The sequence below is a fragment of the Ylistrum balloti genome, unplaced genomic scaffold (assembly GCF_031769215.1).
Source record: "Ylistrum balloti isolate Yb309-2 unplaced genomic scaffold, AGI_CSIRO_Ybal_v1 Utg371438, whole genome shotgun sequence".
Lineage (NCBI taxonomy): Eukaryota > Metazoa > Mollusca > Bivalvia > Pectinida > Pectinidae > Ylistrum > Ylistrum balloti.
The window spans coordinates 107,180-130,868 of record NW_026782754.1 but is presented as its reverse complement, the minus strand read 5'-3'; the positions used below and the strand labels follow the sequence as shown (position 1 = coordinate 130,868).

At 36.0% G+C, this 23,689-nt stretch overlaps 1 protein-coding gene across 4 annotated transcripts in view; it reads right to left on the bottom strand.

Annotated features, from left to right (window-relative positions):
* LOC132562508 (uncharacterized Nudix hydrolase NudL-like) overlaps window positions 1-23,689 on the bottom strand; it is a 38,999-nt gene that overhangs the window by 13,828 nt on the left and 1,482 nt on the right. For 2 of the 4 annotated variants that reach the window (XM_060227253.1, XM_060227252.1), the window contains exon 2: window positions 9,259-9,353. The exons of 1 other annotated variant lie outside the window; for it this stretch is intronic. In XM_060227253.1, the coding sequence (XP_060083236.1) occupies window positions 9,259-9,287 (29 nt within the window). In that variant the 5' untranslated portion in view covers window positions 9,288-9,353. Of the gene's footprint in view, window positions 1-8,055; window positions 8,085-9,258; window positions 9,354-23,689 lie in introns of those variants that run through there. One more of the 4 variants, XM_060227255.1, reaches the window with a different exon arrangement.

The window sequence follows — 23,689 nt, the reverse complement described above, 5'->3', positions numbered from 1 at the left end:
AATGTATTTTACATTACTTGATCGAAAAATGATTTGTGTCTGGTGCCTGTGACAAGACCACAGGTGCTTGTAGAATGGTAATGGCATGTAGGATTGCTCATTGTGTTATTACCGTGCTATATTTACAATCAAATGGTATTCCTACCATGTAACCTTACTAAAGCCAATTGTGTATTACACGCGCTGCCAACAGTGTAGGAATATTGCAAGTGATATAAACAGTTTGCGTTCCCTTACAACAAGATGAACATTGATAAAGATAAATATATCCATTGAACTACTTTTATTTGGCATTCATTGGTAATGTGAATGCCACCTGGGTAAACGCAGTTCATTGAATTTGGTCTTATCCTCTTTGCATTCATATATCAATAATTAGTTTACCTTACTTGTAATGCAATAGAGGTAATTGGGAAAAAAACAGCTCATAGTTTTCTTATTCGTGTTTAAATTCAAATTGTGTCACACTTGATAAAGAGCTGTCGAATTCATTAAACGTCCAAACATTTAGACTATTTAAATAACAAATTAAGGACCTTGAGAACGCCAAACACAAAAGTGCCTAGCGAAACATAATTATGCTTGGCAGGAGACTTCTGATTTTTTATAATACAATTTTGTACACATATTTATTGAATTATTCAGTGCTCCAAAGGTTTTATTGTTAGACCAAGTCTAAAACGGATATCCTGCCATCGATCCAATTCACAACCAATAATGTTTTGTTAAATACAAAATAAATTACAAAAAAAAAACACGGAATTTATAATTCAATTCCCTTCCAATAAACAGCCATAAAAGTAAATGAGAAAACACTCCGACGTCATCATGTTACCAACTGGACTCGATTTTGTGTTTCTCAGAATTAACGACTGTCCGTCAAGTTCTAAATGTAGTGTAGCCTTAATTTATTTCGGTGTTGCTATGAAATATGCCGACCTTACTTTCCGTAGATTTAATATGTTATGTACGACATCGTTGTACCAAGATGAAGCAAAAGAGAGATTTTTTCTGGCAGACATGTCGTGTGACTTATTATTGAAGTAAGATATCATATACACATGGTGTTTCATTTCCAAACCAACCAGTATCTAATTTAAGATTTCTGGAGTACCCCTAACAACGTTAGGGTATAACTACACGATATTTTTACGTGAATCTGACTTTTATTGGCAAGTGTGGTTATCTGTATTTTGTAAATCAAATTATTCTGACCAAATAAATAAAAAGATGATAAATAGATAAAACAATGAATAAATAGATAAAACAATGAATAAATAAATAAAACAATGAACTAATAAATAAATGAAACAAAACGATTTATTTGAAGCATTTTTATACATAATATTTGGTCATATCAATTCGCCGTATTATCTTTAGTCAATTTTGATAAAAAAAATCAATACTTTATGATATAATTGCTTTGCGAAAAAACTTACATTATAGAAGTAAGAATAATGATATTGCGTAGTCTGCTTAAAAATCGAGAATCCAGATTGATTGTCGAACATTCAATACCAGACTTTCACAATTAAATACTCATTGTGTGGATCTGACATCATAATCTACTTGAACGCTTTTTATTCGCGAAAATATGTTTCGCAAATTCAGCGTGTCCGGCAAATGCGGTGTCTTTATTTAAAGTACTTGTTGGGGACAACGATACAGAGAGAGGGGACTGTAAAACTATTAACGCTATCAACATACAAAACGAGGAGACAGAACCGGAAGTTAACATTTTCTCCCCGTCAACAACATCAGTAAAGGTGTGCGAATAAACTTCATAATCCTCAAATGTCCATGTTTTTATTTCCACGTCGTCCTTGAGGAATCTGCTCAGCGGTAAATGAAATACCTTGATCACTTCCGCCATGTTCAACACGGGACGAAAGTGTGCTGGAATGGTGGCTAATACTGGCGTTAGACAAACACCACCCTCTACAAGTGTTGGCGGTAAAATGGAAACGATATCAACATCCTCAGACTTAAGTCCAATTTCCTCTTCAGCCTCCCGAAGGGCGGTTGCAACGCCATCTACATCCGTCCTCTCTTGATAACCGCCTGGGAATACTACCACTCCAGCAAATGTTCGAAGTGACCTTGACCTGACGGTGAGAAGCACGTGCCATTCGCCATTTATAAATGACAATGGTATAAGGACGCTGGCTTTCCTTATCGAGTCTGGATATTCTATTTCTGTATCGTCATATCTTACATCGAACTTCCGAAAGTAATATTTCAATTCTGTGCCAGTAGCCATCTATACGGTTGTGTCTGTAAATGAAAATGATATCGAATTGAGTTGGCAAGCCGAATCGTTGGACGTTCTAATTATCTTTAAGATAATATCCGTATTTGTCTTGTTTCGGTATAAAATACGATAAAGAAGAGTGACAAAATTCCATCTTTTATCAGTTGCCATGTGTTTTTGTTCCCAAAAACCTTAATGGTGTTTTCCTCCATGTTACCACTTCCGGTTACTCAATGACAGGAAAGCAGTTTGAAACTAAACATCCATTGTCTATATTTCATTTTTTATAGATATTGTGACGGTTTGGTCTGTATGCACTGTGGAAACGCACATGTCTTTAATCTAGGCGACCTGGGTTCAATCCCACGCTCGCACGTAAAATATGTATGGAACCACTTGTATTTCGATTTCCTACCTCAATAAGACTTCACGAGCGCTCCTATTCGGGTAAATTTGTACAAAAAGACACAAATGACTTGCATCTTTCAATACAAATTTAAAACCAATTACACCATACAGGTGTATCATTCTTCTAGGCCTAGTCAGTGAAACAAAACACTTAAAACATTGAAACCCAGGAGGTGACAGAGGAAAACCAAAATTAATCGAAAGAAATGCCAGAATCCAGATGTGGAGGTGCACTAGCCCCATGATTCATAAAATTTCACACTTTTGACATCACCTGATAATTCCAAAAGAGCGTAAAGTACATGTGTATATCTTAAAATGTGACATTCAATTTAAAAAAACAGAACGTCAAGTACATGTATGAATTGAAATGCGATATGCAGGTTAGGACAAACCTCGAGGACTAAAAGTCCACCAGCAGTGTCTAGATAAGAATGATTAATAGTATAAGTAGTTGATAGCTTGACACGTATTTGTTGTCAACTATAAACTAACTGCTTACAATATAACACAGCTTAGCTGGTCGGCGAGAGGGCTGGTTAGACTCTAACTCAAATCTACTTCTTTTACAATCAGCACCCTAAAATACTCTTTATTAAAAATAGGCTACAGCTAAAAGGCTAGTGTTCATAAGAATAAGCTACATTATTTTAACACACAATTTCGCGAACCTCTGAATTAAAGAAAAGATAGTAACTAAGTGAACACTCAGCACAGCACAGACTGATGGATATATACCAATATACATAGGGTAACCCGTTACATAATCACTTCGAGTTTTTGAAGTAACGCTACCAACGCTACTACCCCAACCTTTCAGGCATTTTTGTCTTCGCCACTCGTGACATTATATGGGACCTTTTCGTGCAATCTTTCTTTAGAGGTAAATTATCAAGTGAGTGATTCTTTTTTTTTTTTGGTCACACGAATGATTTTCAGTCACGTGAGAGAAAGTCACGTCAATTCGTCACGTGAGTGACATGGTTGTTACTCGTGCGACTGGCCATACAGTTTTCTGATCTCCCAGAGTTACTTCCCTTCGTTTCAATCTGATGCAGGCACGCGCGCTACATTCAGTTAATTTAGTGATCGAAGTCACGTGAGTAGTGACGAAATACTGTCACGTGACTTATATATAGGAACGTTTTTAAACATATTGATATGGTAATTTGAGTGGCAAAGATCCGTGTCTCTGTCTGGTATGGAATCACTTAGTGGTATATTGTGATGTATGCAGCACTTATAAAAAAGGTATATTCTACAGTTGTATATTACAGTTAATTGTTCCCGTTAATGAATAAAATGCCACACATGAACTCATTCGATGACGTCACGACTATGACATCCTCTAACTAAGTTTTGGAATTAAACACATTTACAGCCTCGTCATCACAAACATTACAACCGAAACAATGTCAACAAATTGTTTGTAACCTGGATCCATCCCAAAGGGCAATGAAACAACATACATACACCGCCGCCATGGTACCGGGCGTCGTAATTGCCATTCAATTTGAGGCGAATCCTGTGTTGACTTTTGGCACCACCTAACCGATGTGAGACAAGATAGATTTATTTCACAGCCTTGACACAAGGCTCGAGCTCTCGTCGATGATTAGTGTATTACTGGTGATCCTGTTGCCTCTGGCATTCCTTAGCGACGTGTAATAGGAAGGACGAGAAGCTAGATTGGTCCGACACGCAATAACATTACTCTACTGCTGCAAAATGGCGTGCAGTGAAAGCCTAAATTTCTGTTATGTGCTAGTGTGGACAACATGTATATCTGTCGGTCAACAAGGAGCCTTCATTTATAAATACAAAATACTTTCTCCAGTTATACTGATCAAAATTGGCTGGATTCTTTTTTTTTCTGTAACTTTTGGCATCTAGGAGATTTCCCATAAGAAATAGCTCCATATAAGACGCTATTCTTGACACAGACATGTCTTCTTCTCATGTCTCGATAAGCACCAGTATGACTCTCTAAAGACAAGAATAAATAGCCCCAGAAACCAAAGGTCATAGACTTCGTCGCTCGCCCTCTGTGACACTAAAGGCAACGGAGGAAATCTCTACAATATTGATTTTTCTACTTACAGACACGAAAACCAGCCAAATCCCTGAGCAGACGACACGAGATGTAGCCTGTCACCATCAAACTGTGTACACTCAATTTTCTTCTTGTTCATCAGACATGCAAAGTTCTCATTTGATTATAAAATGAAGCTAGCTACCTTATTCTGTTACAAGGAATATTGACCATGTCTTACAGTTAGGCAATGAACATAAAACGATTATACTTCTTGACGACGTTGAGAGATGTTGTCCATAACTACGGAATGTCGGTCATACATTTATTTCTAATCTGGGGATCACACAAATCAGAATTGCTTGGTACTATATTTCTGTTTAGTTTCACTGTAGTTAACACGAAAAATACTATGGAAACGCATCTGCAATTTCTCTCCGCCCTCGGAAAGGCATGTTGCTATACCAAATTCATCGTGAGTACAAAACCAGGGAAGTTCCATCTTGGTAGTGGAACACTTGATTTTGTTTTCTTCCAGAATAATTTTAAAAGGCCCTAGGAATTACGAATAGTCAAACTTTTTTTCAATAATCATTTTAATTTTGAGAAAACCACATCTTACAATAAGTTAACAATTTTCGAAGGCAGATTTTCTTTTTGTCCTTAGCATTCAAAATCTAGTGCCATGGCTATTGTACATTCCTGAACATTCCGTGCGCAGTTGATTGGCCTAGTTATCGTTAGTAATGACAAATCTAGAATAACATTTACAAACGATTGAAAATCGAGAACGTAAAATTACTCTTTTTGTGTGATTATAAAGGAGTCTTTTTAAAATTGTTAACAATTCAAATAAGATAGTCCGGAGCTATATGTAATTACATACCAAATACACATATACTGTTTACCTGGAGTTCATTATGGCCCTTCGCCAAGGTCAGGTCAGGTGAAACGCTCTTAAACATTGTCATGTTGTGCTACACGATGATTTATCGAGTGAAAAATGGTAAATAAGGTTTTAAATATGTATACTTCATTACAATAATGGGACTTTAAACGAGAATACTGGACAAAGTGTTGAATGACGTTTACACAGAGAGTCTCTGTCTCTAGAGAGTGAGGAAATTTTCGTGTTCTATACTCAGTATACAATAGCGAATTTTTGCGGATTGGTTCTTCGCAGAATCAACGGGTCACAGTTACGATAATTTTACAGAGCCATATATATACTATATGACTGTGTTTATAGTAAATGAAAAACAATTTTTCATAATAGCAAAATGTTTAAGAATCATTCGTATTCACAAAGAGGGACTTTATACGATGAGAGAAATGGCGGTGCAGTACTCATCAAAGGAGACAACACGATGATATTATATCTTATCTCGTTTGATAAAACACATAAACGGATTTATTGTTTGACGTAATCATCTTCTATGATGTAAGTAATGAACCGGATTATCTGCCTTGATACAGGTACAGCTTCTCTCCGCTAGGATGCGCTCATTGACACTGTAGCAGTAGTGGAAAGCTATGTGATCCAATTTAATTATTTCTTAATCAAAGCGGCCAGTAGAGAAACTACGGTAGGGAAATCAGTCAGACGCTAGAAAGTACATGTCACCTAGCATGTGCCGAGTGAAAAAAAGGTAAATTATGTATGTGATGTCACAATCTATTTCGTCTGCTATTGAACAGTAACGCAATATGATAGATTTATCTCCCCTGTTACCTAGCTACCACGCGTATCCATGTAACACATTGTATGTCCGCGCCCAAACGCACAGTGTGTTCCGATCCAGCTTCGACAACACTTTGAAAGATTATAGAGAATCACATGGTAACACGTCCCGAGTGACGAGAAATCATGCTACACAGCAATTCAAACAACATACTTATCCACTAAGACCACGGCCCGTAGATCAGATCAAACACACGGAGTGACTAAGTGAAAGCAAATTGGCGGATATCCAGCGGGATTTGGGCTTCATAAAACAGGACCTCTTTCAAACCAAAGAATATTTCATAAAACATCGCTATTGTTCCTATTTGGATGTTCCTATGCCATCAGAAATGTTTTCTAGAGCTACCGAAGAACCAAAATGAGTCACTTGACCACGCCTACTTCTAAATTCTTCTCAGTTTTTATTTTCATTTTCACAGTCTATCGAACATCGAGTCATAGTCATGATGATGATGCTTGTGAAAGAAATCTGATGTGCTATGGACTGTAGCGATGGACAGAATTTTCGTTCTGATCTAACAATCACAAGAAATCCAAGACGGATCTTGGATTCTAGTATTGTTTGATCTTCATTTGATGGATCATTTCCTTTCCTTTTTCTCGTCTCTCCTAAGTTCTTGCTCGTAATTATATGGAATTAAAAAACCTTCTCAAGATATAGCGATACAAGATATAGCCAAACTTCCATTGCCAAGATCCAAGATGGCCGCTGTCAACAATTTTTTTCTGACCATTCCCAAAATCAAAAGGATACAAATAGGAACCAAAGGGAAACCGTCACATCAAATATGAGGAAGGCCCACAGAGTATTTATCTAGAAATAGTGTTATCAAATTTTCATTGTCAAATTCCAAAGCGGCCACCTGCCAGTAATTTTTATGTTTGTTTTTTAATCGGTCTGCAAGTCTTAAAAGGGCACAAATACGGACAAAGAAAAACTTGTATAGACAATCCGCCCAGTTCCTCTCAAGATATGGCGACAACATCTTTCATTGTCAAAATCCAATCCCAAAAGGATACAACTAGTGACAAAGGGAACATATTGAATTTGAGAAAGATCCATCTAATACATTTGTACTTCTCAAGATATAGCGATAACAAGATTTGTTTAAGGACTTGGACGGACAGACGGACGATACCCAAAGTCGTAGCGCGATCGGTTGCATGCTTTGAAAAGATGAAAATCGATCAAATAAAATAAAACCCTCTAGCATATTTTTTCAGTAAAGCGCATTGATATGTTTGCCTTTATGAACAACAGTTCATGTTTTTAAAATTTTACCATACACCAGGTTTTTTTTCTATCGCAGGTAATGTGAAATACCAACCGTGTATCATACTAACTCGAGCAAACTAAACATATCCAAAAGGTTCATCTGTAGTCCACACTTAACCAATTAGTGTACTAATTAGTACAAGCATGAGTTAGAGATTATATTTCGCCGCCTGCGCATTTCGTGTCCCGCGTGCATAGAACATGCACACTTTTACTTTGTAGGTGGTAACAATATTACACGTACAGACAGGCAGTGGTTGTGATTGGGGAGGGAGGGTTGTGTGGAGTGGAGGGGGAGGGGCGGGAATCCAGGACATATCAGATCATTTTTGCAGATTACTAACCTTTAAGAGTCTAAGATGGCCTTCGGGTAGCCCAGAACACACATATATCAAGACTATAGACATCATTCTGATTTATTATGATTTTCAGTGACGTAAATCTGATCACAAAGTAAAAAAGTGACAACATTACGGACATCCAAGTGAAATGTATTTTGGCGAGAAATGCGTGCAAGAAAGAGAATCTATTCACAGTCGTGGAGAAGTGTAACGAGACATATTATATTTCTAATTGAAGAAACAAACGCTTGCAGTAAGGAATTTAAATTCAATAATTTCAATAGAATTCACGTTTTCGCAAAAAGCAACGATTTTAATAATGTCGACATTTGACCTTCAGACGTGAGAAGTAATCCCAAACAAGTACTCTTTGAAAGATCAGACAACCCTTTGAAAAAAAGTATTTTTAAAAAGGTCGCAGAAGAGCTCTATTAGATGTACAGAAGTTAATTTTCTGCTTGTGGTGACGGTGACCTTGACATTTGAACTTCTAGTCCAAAAGGTATAGGAACAAGCTATTTCAGTAAGTAGAGTATGGAGTTCGAGCAACAAACTTAAGTGCGGACGACGCAACAGATGATGAACAACCCCGTCGACACGGTGATCTTAACGCTATCAGTAATTTAATTTGTTTATTTATTGCGAACAAGCTTGATTTGTTTTTTATTTTATATCGAGATAATTTGGTTCTCTTGCGACTTCCACAGCTTTCTAACAGTTGCTGCTTAACCGACTTTTGATACGAATTTCCATTTAGCATGACCCTGCGGCCGTTACCTAGACTAACACTAAATAATTCTATCGGCAACACAACGCAAACGATGGAAATGTAAACCACATGTACCAACATGTGAAATACGCAACTTCCGGTCTATATAATTAGCATTTTATTGTGTAATAGACATGCATATAGATACAATTCGGCAATCCACGTGATACTAATCATTAATGCGCGCGTGTCTTAATGGTGATGTAATTCGTATTACTATTATTATATGTGTTTTTTTTACATGAGTCGGTTATCAAAAAAATGCATTTTGCAATGTGTGTAACAGAATATGTAGGGGGCATACCTAGTATAAGATATTACACGACCTGTAAAAAAAAATAGGTATTTTAATAGCAGCTGATTTTCTTTTAGATATTTTCTTACGTTCAAGCATAAAAGTATTTAGTTGTTATCGTGAGTACATTTAGAATTCTTACTGTATCTGTTGGCTGAAAGCCCTGATCATTCCACTGGTATCACACGGCAATCTCTCTCCAATCCTTCAATCTGGCCGTCAGAAATATACACCCCTCTGCAAAATACATTAAAAGGAATTTTGACGTGTATTTGTGTTTACATCTCATGTGTTGACAACTTGGCAGAAATGATATCTGTACGTCATCACTTGGCACAGAGCATGCTTTTATTTTGATTGACATTTACCTTTGACCTCTGAGCCTTAAAGGTATACCTGCATATGGCACTGTCCTCTAGCGGACCTTCAACACCACTGAGGTCATTCACAAAATGTGTGTGAGAATAGAGACAACAAATAAATCAAATCTCATAAATCTTTAAGGTAAACTTAAAAACAAAATTGAAGGCATTTGCGTATATCATATGCTATATGTTCGTTTAAGAAGCAAAATTCTGAAGATGGACTCACATTAGTTGCCTCCGAGAGCTATCCTTCTCATCCGGTTTTAATCTAGCAATTTTGAGTGTGAAAGACTACTGTTAAGTTAAGCACTGGGTTTAAATGAAATTAATAATTTTTTTATTCATTTACGAATTCAAACGTCAAACAACTTTTTGACACAATCCGTATACGAAGTAGGAGCTCTACCAACTGGAAGGTCATTCTGCTTCCAATCATCATACTATAATAGATCAATAGACATCATACGTTTTGATAAGTGTGATAGTTAACAATAACCGCACTAATACTGTTTAAAAGTCACAAAGAAACAAAAAGGCATATGTATTCTAAATTCCTGTAATACAGGTTGTTCGTGTTCAAGTTACTTACATTTCATTATGAATTTAAAATAAATAATTCAAAGATCTGGTTTTCCCCTTAATTGAATATATTTAAGTACCAAATTAATTAAGATACCACCAAATACATTAGTTCAATTAATGAATGGTTTCGTGATTTAACACGTGAGTTTTACATATGCAATATACATCGAAAGCAAAACCTTATCAAACCTAGCGATAGATTTTTAGAAATGTTTGTTTGTTTTGACCTTGTGTCTGTATATATATATATAAATATAAATGATGTCTGTTTCATTGATTTCATGTAATTGTAGATGTATGATGGGAGAAGGCATTGATAAGTTATAATAACTTGTGTCCAACCCCTTTTCCAAATCAAGACAATATGTTATGTTTAAAGTCAATGACCTTTGTTTAAAACTAAAACTTTATTATAAATTTTCTAATTATATCCATATACACGTGAACATACTACATATATTTATGACATATCAAGTGAATTCACTGAACTTCTGATATAGAGAAGATGCATACCTCCATCTGTATACAGTAAAGTTTTTTGTTGTCTTTCTTTATATACATACTGTATACATATAGAAACATAGATTTACTTTTATCATGAAATGCTGTCATTATATTTTTGTTACCATGGTATATTTGTTTACGGAAGAGAACGTTCCTAAGTTGCATAATTTGTGACCAATTGCATTTGAATTTTTAAAATAAAAGATGTTGAACTAATTCAAATATCATAATTAGACCAAATATGTCAAGGAAAAGAAAATCTGTCTATTTTATGTGCATTACTGTATAGTACCCGGGCCATAACTCCGTATTTCTGATGCAAAAACAAAAGACAAAAATATGTGTGCATCAAATTTTAAGAGTCTATAATTACATTACACCCAATAACCCTGTACGCATGTCGATTTGCCGATTTTTAAACATACGTGTACCGTATTCAATTTGAAGCACGTTCGAGTAGTACCAGACGTAACATAATATACTAAGTAAAGGTACAAGTTTGATGCTATTTATATAAGATTTCGCAATATTTAAAAAAAACATAAATCTTTGAGAAGATATACTTTCAAAATACACTACACACACATATTTTTTAATAGTTTACAAACTGGAAAATTGACTTTTTTCACTGAGGTAAGTATTTTTTCTAGTCTCGTACTTCTACAGAATACATAAGTACAAGGGTGTATGTTCTTAACTATGATTATACATCTTTAATTTTCAGTTTATCGGTAGGAAACCAATAACATTAGCTACTTCCGTCCCTATCTACCAATGAAAGCGTTCCTTCGAATCTGACAACCGCGCCTAACATTCATTTGGGATTTCATTTAATGCTTTCGACACGTATTTGATCTATAGCAGATTGTAACAGTACATCGAACATTCAACGAAAGGACGGATTGCGTTACTAAGCTACCGCGACAGAGTTACGAAAGGGTGAATCTCGCATGCCATATTATATGGCAGAAATCAAATTAGGCACAGTCTATTCTACACCTTTTGGACGAATTCGTATCGTGATTCGCACTCATAGTCTGAGCTGTGTAAATTAACATTAAGACCTGTGTGAAATGCAATCCCGTCTCAATATGTGTTATAGTCGAAATTTTATCGAACGCCAACGTAGGTCAAACCAGATGTTGCGTCAATTCGTAAAAAGAGAGAGGATTCGCTACTGAGCTGCATGGCCCCTCGGCAAGCTATTGGCTACTCTCTACGCAAGGACTGCTCCGCAAACCGGTAATGAACGGGTATATTGAGCTAAACATTAACAGGAAATGACGTCAATGTAAGAAAATCGAGTTCATGATATTTCATCGGCACGGTGGGTATAAAAATAACGTTGTCGAAACCACGTTTATTAACGAAAACATGTAAATGGGTCTCTGTTTGGGTTTCTCCTGGTGTGTTTGGCTTATCAGTTAAAGAAGTAATGTTCAAACACAGTTGCTCGATGACCAGTCTTTATATCCAATACAGCTGTGAAACATAGCGAGAAACAAAACTACAATCGAAAGTCACTGATATCAAAATAAGAAGTCTTATTTCGTGTGGAAGCATTGCTGAACTAAATGAAATGTGGCCAAAGGATACCAAAAATTCATGATATTCGAACCCGTACCATGCAAAGTTAAACGACAGGGAGGTTAAAAATACCACACTTTCATTTTTGTTCTCCAACATACGCCTAATTTGCAGAGTACATTTACACGATTTTCAAAAACTGTTAAGGCATGTCTCTGTGGTACCACCTGATGCACAGTAGAAATTCCAGGAATACCATACAAATAGACAAAGCGAAAAGAACCTAGGGTATCAGCAACACAAACGATCTACCGGATGTTTGCTATGATTCGGATAGTATGTCTTCGTCTATCCGTCCCCTGAGTTCTAAATGTAAACACCGTCATCGTTGCCACCTACACAACTTTGTTGTCACTTTCAAAGAAATTACAAGATTGCATATAACATTTTCTTTTCTACCAACACAATAGCCATAGCTTCAGTTACATACATACGGGCTACACAATGTGTAATACATATACGGGCTACACAGATACGGGCTACACAATGTGTAATACAGATACGGGCTACACAATGTGTAATACAGATACGGGCTACACAATACAGATACGGGCTACACAATGTGTAATACAGATACGGGCTACACAATACAGATACGGGCTACACAATGTGTAATACAGATACGGGCTACACAATGTGTAATACAGATACGGGCTACACAATACAGATACGGGCTACACAATGTGTGATACAGATACGCGCTACATAATACATATACGGGCTACACAATGGGAAGAAATCCAACTGTAATGATCGCGCCGTAAAATAAACACATTCAGATAATTCCAATGACATTGGTAACAGGTCATATGGCATCTTTATTCTGACTGCAATCGGAACATATTGTCCTTTATACCGCGAAAGTCAATAAAAATAATTGCATCCGAAAGTTGATTGCTTCTGTGTAAATGAATAGAAACAAACGAAGGCATTTGTTTTTACTATCGTGCCAATGGTTTGTTCGCGGCACAAATACCGACAGTCTATCGACCAAAGGCTGCAAACGTCCCATTTCTCTCTACCTCCTACCTACAGGACCGTTGAGATAGACATAGATCCCACATTGCCAGCCATTACCTTATTCCCCAGGTCTCCACTAATACATACTTCTCTTTGTGGCGGAATGTGTATGTATTCTTATATTGCTATTTCGCGCGCTCCTTGTAATATCCGCCCACACAAAGCTAGACATGTATACCTGTACCACCATGCTGGACCACAGGTGCCACGCTGAGTAAATCTATCAATAGAATATAGGTGACCGTTCAAAAATAGACCGTAATATTTACTGTAGTTCATGTCATCAATTTTAGTGTGATTGCATTCAGCATTTTATTGACGCGTGTCCTTGGTTCGAATAATGATTCTTTAAAAACTGAAAAAGTGCCTCTGTCAACACTGACGGGGATTGAAAAACTACCAATGCTTCGTCTTGCTTCTCGGACAAGGTCAAACCCAGGTAGACCTTTGAAGAAGCCTAGCGAGAACACTGCACGTGAATGCAAAATCAAGATGTCTTTCCGTTATTCCATTAATTACGTCCATTAAAGACGTAAGAGTTCCTCAAGATTTATTTCATGGCAACTTGACAATTTCCAGAGCGGCGGACAACAATCAACACTAAACATTTAAGCTGTGGTTAAGTGGGATTCTGTGATTGCACACAGTGAATTTCAAGGATTGACAAGATAATGTTGACAATTGTCAGTTTAAGTCGAACGGGCTAGTATTTTTGTGAATTTCAAATAAATATCACACTTCCTATATTTTTTCAAGTTATAAACACAAACTTACAAACATTCGTGTAAATGTTTCTCCAATGTTTTAATTATGGAAAATAAATAAATATCCGCGATGTACCTGTTAGGGTAGTCTCAATATCCGTTGGCTTGTAAAAAGGCGTTTCTTGTTAAACATCGTGTTCTTATATACATCTATGCCTTATCTACCAACATACTAGTTTTACACACTTTCTCGGTCTGGTTCGTCGGTCTTTCTCCTAACCTATAACATTCAATTGGCGCCAAATTTAAGACAGAGTCGTCAGTTTATGGAAAAAGAGAAACATGCTCTGTTCACCGTGCAAACGGGGGTATACAAAATCTGGCTCTGTATTTCACATCTATAAAGCCTTTCATAATTTGCAAAGAAAAAAAATGTAATAAATGACACATATATAAATAGCTCTAACCGGAAACCACGTGACAGTTTGAAACGAGACTGAAGATGGCCTTCAACCCATCATTTCTTCCTAGCAATTCGTTTTGCTGTACTGTTTCACTAAGAAAGTCTGAGTTTTTCAAACACCTTTATATAAATATTCTCGATGTCTTTATCGTAGATTTACGACAGAGAATCCTTTTGAGAATTTCTGTAGCTGTCGCTTAGAAACATACTTATTCCAACGCGATCGATTAATTCCACATGGCTGATCACGCGGCGTACAATATAATCAGCAACGGATGCTGGCACATACAATGTAAACTTTTGATTTCTATTGACCACACTAAGTAAACAAATCTAGACGTTTAAATCAAACACTGACTTTACTGATAAAGACCTGGCCTATTCCCGTCCAGCCCATTGGATATGTAACCAGAAATGATACACCGGCAGTGTGGCGCATTTCTGATTTGATCCGGCTCATGCCACACGAAGACATCTGGGTAGTTACTCCGGTGACGGGGTTTGGGTTCGAATCTAGGTTTGTTCATAGAAACATATAGTTTAGAGCCAAATTGTGGATTTAACTGCATCATGCATCTGATTAGTCCTTTTAAAGTTTTAAAATCGGAGAAGCGATGTTGACATGTGGCGATCACTAACGTTCCAGGGAGGAGGAAACAAAGAACTGGGTTATTTCGCTCTGTCAAGATTATTTGGGTTCAAAACACGACATCAAATTCCAAGTTTTGACAAAAATGCCCGACACATTTCATATTCCGATTGATGTTCCTTGCCCTACGCAATTTGTATTCCTAGCGTACGTCATCATTTTGGTCAGATGTGATTTTTGATGCAGCAAATTTTATTATCAGATCATGAACCAAAACTAACAAGAAAGAAAAATGTACATATATGTTTCGAACGTGCAATGAAGCGCATTATAAAAAATGTCTTCAAAAACATGTCCACCATAAAATCATATCTTAGTGGGAATCATATTTCAATTCATGTCACAAATATCCCTATTGTGATTATCCCTGTAGTTGAAATGTTATTTACTCAAATTAACAATACATATTCATTTAGATTTTTCAAACAAACATTGCACTGCTTTCATTACATTTCATGGACATATGAATACCATAACGGCAAGATCAAAGAAGACCTGATGAAGTCAATATTATCCAGCTGCATTCATGATGCCCAAGAATGAGCTACAATGAATGCCAACTACAAGCTTGTATATATCATTTTTGATATTCATCGTGTTAAACGACCAATTTAACTGCAATATCCCTATGTTGTTGGCAGTTCATATGCTTGTTAAGACTTTGGTAAAAAGTAACACCGTTGTAATTCCGTGCAATGCACAACATTAACCAAATGAATACGAGGGAAATAATTACTACACACGAACTGTGATGGGTCTATTTATGTTGTACCTTAAAGGTAACAAATGAATACCCCGAGCAGGAAGGGCCTCAATATGATCCAGGATTACTTTGTAAATTTGTAAACAACATCACACCACTGGAAAGGAAAAAAATTTTTTTTTTTTTTTTCGTCACCGACCCTTTCTAGACGACATCTATTGGTAGAAACTGAACATTAGTTAAGAACAAATAGTATCTGTGCCTCTTTCTGCTCGATAAACTTAACTATTTATGTTTGTGATAAAAAAATGTACATGGTATTATGAATGCCTACTCATGTGATTGTGACATGATAACATTTTGTCGTGTATTCATGCGAGCATGTGATGAAGTCAAAACCACAGACATTTATTTTGCTAGGTGTAAAGCCAGCGACAAGTGATGGATACTTCCATTGTGTTATCAGACAATGACAGGAAACTCCGATGAAAGCATATTTTTGTTCCTCACTTTTTTGCATTTAAATAAAATAACACAACGTTAAATGTTTACCTTCCCGAACATCATATTACAGGGCATTGTGTCATAACTCATGCGACCAACGGGCGGTGCATACGTCATCATTAGTACCACCTGCAGCGGGGTCAAACAAGGACATTTTTCTGTTTGTCATTACGATGTACAGATAATTGCAAATCCAGCTTGGTTGCATACCTTTTTTATTTGGTTATGAGACACGATACCTCGACCATACGCCCTTTTATCTGCGTCTTCAACTAATTATTATGGAGAAATTTACCTGTACTGGAAATAGCATAAAACCGTATCATATTCGCTTTTTGATAGCATGGCGTATCCTCCCGAATTAATACCGCAAAGGAAAGAATGTAAAAAAAATGCATCCATTTTGTCTGGGTGACATTTTTCAAAATAAAAATACTGTGTAATGACCTGATGAATAAATGTTTGTCGTCCGTAACGCGATTCACAAACATTGACTCTGTACAAAAAGTCAGATTAAGGAGTCACTCTATTTTTATAGCGTCCGTTATAACTGTCACAGACGAGTTTCCCAACACCAGAGGCTAGACACTTTGACGGACAAATGTTCACGCGAGACAACAGTCTATCAAAATATTTTCTAGGTATTGCGTCCGTATCGTGTCATACATTCATTCTAAGTATTACGTCCGTTACGTGTGCCATACACTGATTCTATGAATTGCATCCGGAACGTGAGTCATGTACTGATTAAATGAATTGCGTCCGTAACGTGTGTCATACAATGATTATATATGCTGCGTCCGTAACGTGTGTCGTACACTGATTCTATGCATTACGTCTATAAATTACCATACCCTGATTCTATATATAGTTTCCGTTACATGTATTAACAATAACGTTATTGCTATCGATAACGCCGCTGTCGGACAGTCATGCACCAAATGTTCTATACAACAGTAAGATCATATTCTAAATTTATCTAGAGAACAGGAAATATATTGGGTCATAGGAAATTTCCATCTTCCAATTAAACGTTGTTCACAAAATTCCATGAGGCGCTAATTCTATGTATAGCGTCCGTTACGTGTGCCACACATTCTGCGTATTGCGTCCGTAACGAGTACCACACTTGCTATCAATAACGAGTGTCACCAGCCAATTTCAGATATTGTAATATCAAGTATGGTGTATGAATGTATTTTGGAATTGTTCTATACACACTGCACTATCTTGTTATAACTTAACGGTTGTTATGTAAGTAATGTTATCAGGGTACACTATAAAATAAACTGGGTTATAGGAAAGTCCATGTTCTCATTAACATCTGTTCACTAAATACCTATTATTAACTTTGAGTCGTGCATAATCGAACAATTGAAGTCAATACACAGACAAACGTGTAAGGTATAAATATCGGTGACCAGATTAGTGTGTTACTATCTTTTTTATCGGTCTTTAAGTGTAGGAGCTAGACTTTTGAAAAAAATAATTCAATATCATATATGAAGTAGTATCGTCTTACCTCCCGTAATATGTTAAACACACGCGATCAAAAAACGCGTGCGGTTTGTGTCAATTCATATCACCATCCATAACATGTACCAAAGAAATAAACACGATTTATATCACCGTCCGTTAGGTGAATCAACAAGTATACGCGAGGTTAGTATCACCGTCGTTACGTGAATCAACAAGTATACGCGAGATTAGTATCACCGTCGTTAAGTGTATCAATAAGTACGCGAGATTAGTATCATCGTCGTTACGTGTATCAACAACCACGTGCAATTTGTGTTACCGTCCGTAACATGTAGCAACAGTATGCGTTACTTATAATACCGACGGTGGCGTAACGTGTATAAAGATAAAAAAACGATTCTCGACATACGTAACATTTGTCAAACACTTAGGCACCTATCTTCCCAAACCTATGCTGTATACATATATTTACAGTCCAATAAGATCGTGTCTACTTCTAATACAATGTAGTTCATATCAAATTCCGTTTAATGTTGGTTTACATGAGTGTAATATTGTTTTGCACGAGTGCAAACGGAGTGGCTATGGCCGTAAGGGTATATATACACTCTACCGTCATTGTATGTGTACTCTATTTAAAACGTGTCGTGTCATTGGAATCCCCAGTTTTCATTTCAAACTTCCTCTATGACTACTCGTGTTTTTTGTATTGGAGAGTTAAACAGTAAATGTGATTTCATTAATGCGACACACACGTTATATGCCGACCAACTGCGCTATCAAGCTGCTTTTCTCATTATTGTTAGTCATCGGCCTTCTTTCTGGTGTCAGGTATGTAAATAAAATTCTGTTTTTAATGTTAAACCTACAACACAATATTCGCCTATCTTAAATTGGATGTTGAACTGTGGTTTTAAGAGGACGGTGTGACATTATGTGATTCAATAGACTACGTGAACTTTATTCCTGATAATTGGTTTCATCATCTAAAGCTATCATTAGCATCCGATACAATTTATTTGCATTTCCATGACAATGTCACTTCATTTGCTATAACCACGAAGATGTGTAGCAGTTATAATGTAAGTATTGTGGGTATCGAAAAGGCTGTTCCATTCGACAAGTTACACTGTCGATAAAGAATAATTTACTTCATTGTCAAATCAAATTATAATAAGCATAGGACAAGCAATTAAATTTCATATGAATGTTTGCAAGCTCTGACATTTATAACGACCATGAATGCCGTTAAAGATATTTCAATGCTTAAATTTCTCCGATGTATACTTTTAAAAAATGTAGAAATAATTACCGTTACAATCAATGAGAGCAACGAACGACAACTCTATTTAGGGATTTGCATATTAAGGAACGCTGTATCTCTGTTATTAGAACATACCGGTTTGAAAGCGTTATAAACTTTAAAACGTCATCAATCGAGAGTTTCCGTCATTCTCCGGAAGGTGCAAACGTAGCGTCACATTACGCAAATGCAGTAGGCTTGTTATATGTTTATACAAAGGGACACAAGAACTTGGCACAAGCTCCCTACCCCGCAGTTTCCAAATTTGTATTTCAATACCATACACATAACGGATCGTGACGGACTGAAATCATGTTCGTGAATGTAACGGAATGACCCGAAATAAAAAGTCAGTAGATGAAACGCTTGATATTTTCAGTGTACTATAACTTAAAACAAGCGTTACCGAGACCTTTCAAAGTATTGAACCCTACGATAATGCGGTCATAACAAGATTATATTGAACCAAGGTCCGTTTTGTTAAAAGTACATATTGTAACAGTGATAAAGATTTAAAACCTTAAATATAGATAAAGATATATGTATTTGTTTCGGATACGTACCGTACTTCAATGTGTGTCTACAATGGGATTAGATTTCCATAAACAAGTTCGTGGACTAAATATATAGAACATTTTAGATAACGATTACATTTGATGAAATAAGACAGGATTTTTACTTCCATGTTACAGTTTTACGTTGCTTTTGACTGGCTACTAGATGGTGGTATGAGGAAAGTCTTTCACCAAGACGAAAATCCGAAAAAAAATATCTGAAAGGGACATTCTTTCGTTCGGATGGCAGACAAATGCTACACTATTGTTTTTCAAAATTTTCAAATTTATACCTAAGAGAGGATCACGCAGCCTTTCAGTGATGGTATAAGCACGGTAATGTACTGACAAATATATGTATGTTGTGTTAATGTGATAGTAATCTTTATACTGCAGGTTGAATTTTAAATGTTTTTTTTATAATTCAATAATTCTGGTTACTCCGAGACTTTGACTGTCGTATTTATCTAACTTTTACTACTGTAGAAAAATACATTTTTTCCGTTAAGTTTTACTGTCATAAATTAAAATAGTTTCAATGAAAGATTGCCTCTTTAAATGTCATACTTAGTTTCAAACTTTTAGATCGAACTCGTGTTATGGCTTCCATGAGTAACATAGTATTGTCAGGGTACGAACAATATCTGACTATGCAGTCAGTACATATATAGGATATTATCATATGGCTTCCCAATATAATACATATTTTACGAGTATGACAGACGAACTATATAATTTTTATCCTTCGCTTCATTAGCGGCCGAACAGGAAAATCGGCAGCTTTCAACGCAGTGGCTAAAGAACATTAAGATTCTTATATCATCACTGCAATCACTTCTTTTTTTGTGGGTGGGGGTGCGGGGTGGGGTGGGGGTTCGGGGGAGGGGGTTGCTTCTTTTTCTTCATTCTCCGTTTTTTAACAAACCGATACATTTCTCTGTCAATGTCAAAGAAGGTGAAAGAAAAAAAACTTGAACATCTATCCCTCGACCAATGTTTCTTTCCAGTCATTTTGTTTTAGTCGCATTTATTTTTAATCTATTCGTTAGAATTAAACATCAAATTTCAGTTTCGTTCATTTAAACATAATATAGGTTATTCCGGGGGGAAACGATGAACATGTAACTGACGTAGGCCGTCTGGAGAAAAGTTGCAAGATAGTTGGACAAATAAAAAATAATCTGCTGTTCGCATTTCAAACTATAGACAATCTATATTCCATCTTATCTCTTCCAAATGCTTTCCATATTTTTCTTAACAGTCTCCCCCTTCCTCCTCCTTGTAAATGAATCTATTTTGATCTTGTCTCACTGTAGGCATTCATCTCAACGCCTTTATGGTCGTGCCGATAAAGCAAAATAGGAATGTCTGGGTCGATAAATTCAATGCATCTCGAGTTTTTTAGACGAGTAGACCAATCCATAAACACAGGACATCGACCTTGGAAAACAAACTTTACGTCACTTTATAAACAACCTTGAAAATACGGGTGAAAATGTAAGAGTTTTTTTTTTATCTTATTGTGTTTATCGAAGTAGAAGGGATAGAAACACTAGACTGAGTAAAATCAGACTTTGTCATGGCAGGGTTTATCGCCTCGCAAACAACAGGATCATTTTGAGGCAGAGTTTCCTTGTAGTAGCGGGTGACTACCTCCATGAACAACATACGCGAGGTCCGCGAGGGTAAAGTGCCTTGCCAAAGGACAGAACCAAAACAACAAATATTTGTTCGTTTCTCATCTTTCTGCTCAAGTCTACTTTTCTTAATTTAAAAATCTTCCCCAGCATATATTGTCAAAAAATGGAAAAATGAAAACAGTAAATTTTAAAAACTCTACAGAAACAGGTTATATTTCAGAATCTAAATCCATCGTGTGCCACAAATTGTTTACTTTTAAAAAGGAGTTTCTGATGAATGATACATATATTAAATTATTGTCGTAGGATTCAGTTTAAATGTTTGGCTATGTTGTATTCTATTCTAAATTTGTATTGAAAGATGTCATATCCTGTGAATCTTTCGTGCAATCCACTTTCAAATATTTATTGAAAAATTCAGAATCATGACATGAATTATTTTTGAGTATATATAAGATAAAGTGTTTTAGTATTGTCGTTTTGGGATGTTCTGTGAAACAGCTATCAGATAACAAGAATAAAAAAAGATAAATATCAACTAAACACAACTGACCTATAACATTAAAACCGAATGAACTCTGAAATTTCGCATTACGTAGTACTATTGACACGGTGTAAAATAGTATGCAACATATTTATATGTGAAAATAGGTAGTATGAAGACGCGCGCGCCAGCTACTCTAGAGGATCAGGTACGACATCACAAAGTGACCAGTCCTCGATGTCCACCCATAGGATCAAAGGACGTATCACCCGAATTTCTGCTCTCAAAGGCACTGTGGCAGGAACCGGACTTATATACACACGTTCATTATCAAGGTGAGATAACATGTCTTAAAATATTGTCTTATTTTGGCGAGTGTTGTGAAAGGCCAAAAAATGCGGGCCACATTTGCCTTTCTGTCCCCAGCCAAAATACAGCTTATATACTGACCATGTATTATATATTTTTCCTTCGACATCTAAATTGAAATTTTTGAGCATCGAAACTTCCGACTGTTGGTTACAATTCTTTAATCTGACAGGCGTTAACGTCAGATAACGTGCTTGATAACGAACGCTAAAATAATTGCTCCGCGCGGAAATATAGTTCCAAACTTCGATAGACGTAACTCTTTTTTTGTAATAAAGTCAACAAATAAATCGCTTATTTAAAAAGACATATTTTTTAATGTATTATTTACTATAATATTGCTGAATACAGCAAACATATATGTGAAGGTGCATGATAAACAGATATATCTATGTAGACGAGATTTTATTTCTGTCATGTATAGTGATTAATCTTATTAGCCTTGATGGAAGCGCGCGAGGTACCATGTCTTGTCCGGTCGTGGAATCGAACCCTAGTCGTTTGAAATGTATACGAATGTAGTATCCACTTTGCTATCCAACTATCCGCACTTGTTGCCATTGGTTATGGCTGACATTTAAATAGGTCTCCGAGTAAATCTTTCTTGTTTTTCCTCCTTTTTATCGATTTGGAATTTGAATTAAGATTTTGGTAACATGCCGATATTTGCTTTTTTTATTTGACATTAAGATGCATGATTTGTAATATACTTACTAATAGATACAAACATGACAATTACGTTTAGATAAAACTCGTTCTTACGTAATCGAGTAACCTGTTAAATTCACGATTTTCTATATACGCAAGATCATAAAAACGGATACATATAAACGGAACATAAAATTGAATGAATTTGAGATTTTTAGAGAAAATGCCAAATATCTTTCAAATACATATATCAAAGCTGTGGTATGATTTTCTTTGAAAATAAAACTACTTACGTCACAGGAACAAAACTGGGGTCATACCCATCTGGGATACATTTCAGGAAGTTGATGCAACACTCTTTTTTATTTAAAATACACGCAAGATTTTAAAATTAAGTTTTAAATAATCTTGTCAAAGCACCTGAATTTATGTAGACGTACTAACGTAGTATAGGTAAATATTTATGTGTGTGCCTCCACTAGGAATTGAACCCAGGACGCACAAGGTGTCCGACACACATGTGAAACAAGAGGTCGCATACATTTATTAATATATTGAATGGCGTATTGTAGTAATATTTATAGAATAAACTTTTCCAGACATCTACAAACTTTTGTGAATATTTTTATATTTTACATTAAACATACAGCACAATTCTTGGTCATTTTTGATCTCTAAGACGTTTAACTTATAAATTTTCATCTTATAATGAAATTTATCTTTATTACAGAACGTACGAGTTCTCTCTTGATCAGGAATACCTAAAATTCTTCCACTTTCTGTAGGTCAATGCATATTGATGTTCTTATAACAAGTAATGATAATTATTCAATATTTGTGTTGTTTAAAGTTTATCTTTACTACAGAATATCTTTGCCCCTGAGAGGACGAGTTCTCTCATATCCAGCAGTGCTAGTATTTACCACTGTTACACTTACTATATGTGTATGTGAGAATGGTTAGAGTTTTCCCTAATGTGAAACCCGGGGTAAAATGTAGGTTAATTTGGGACTTT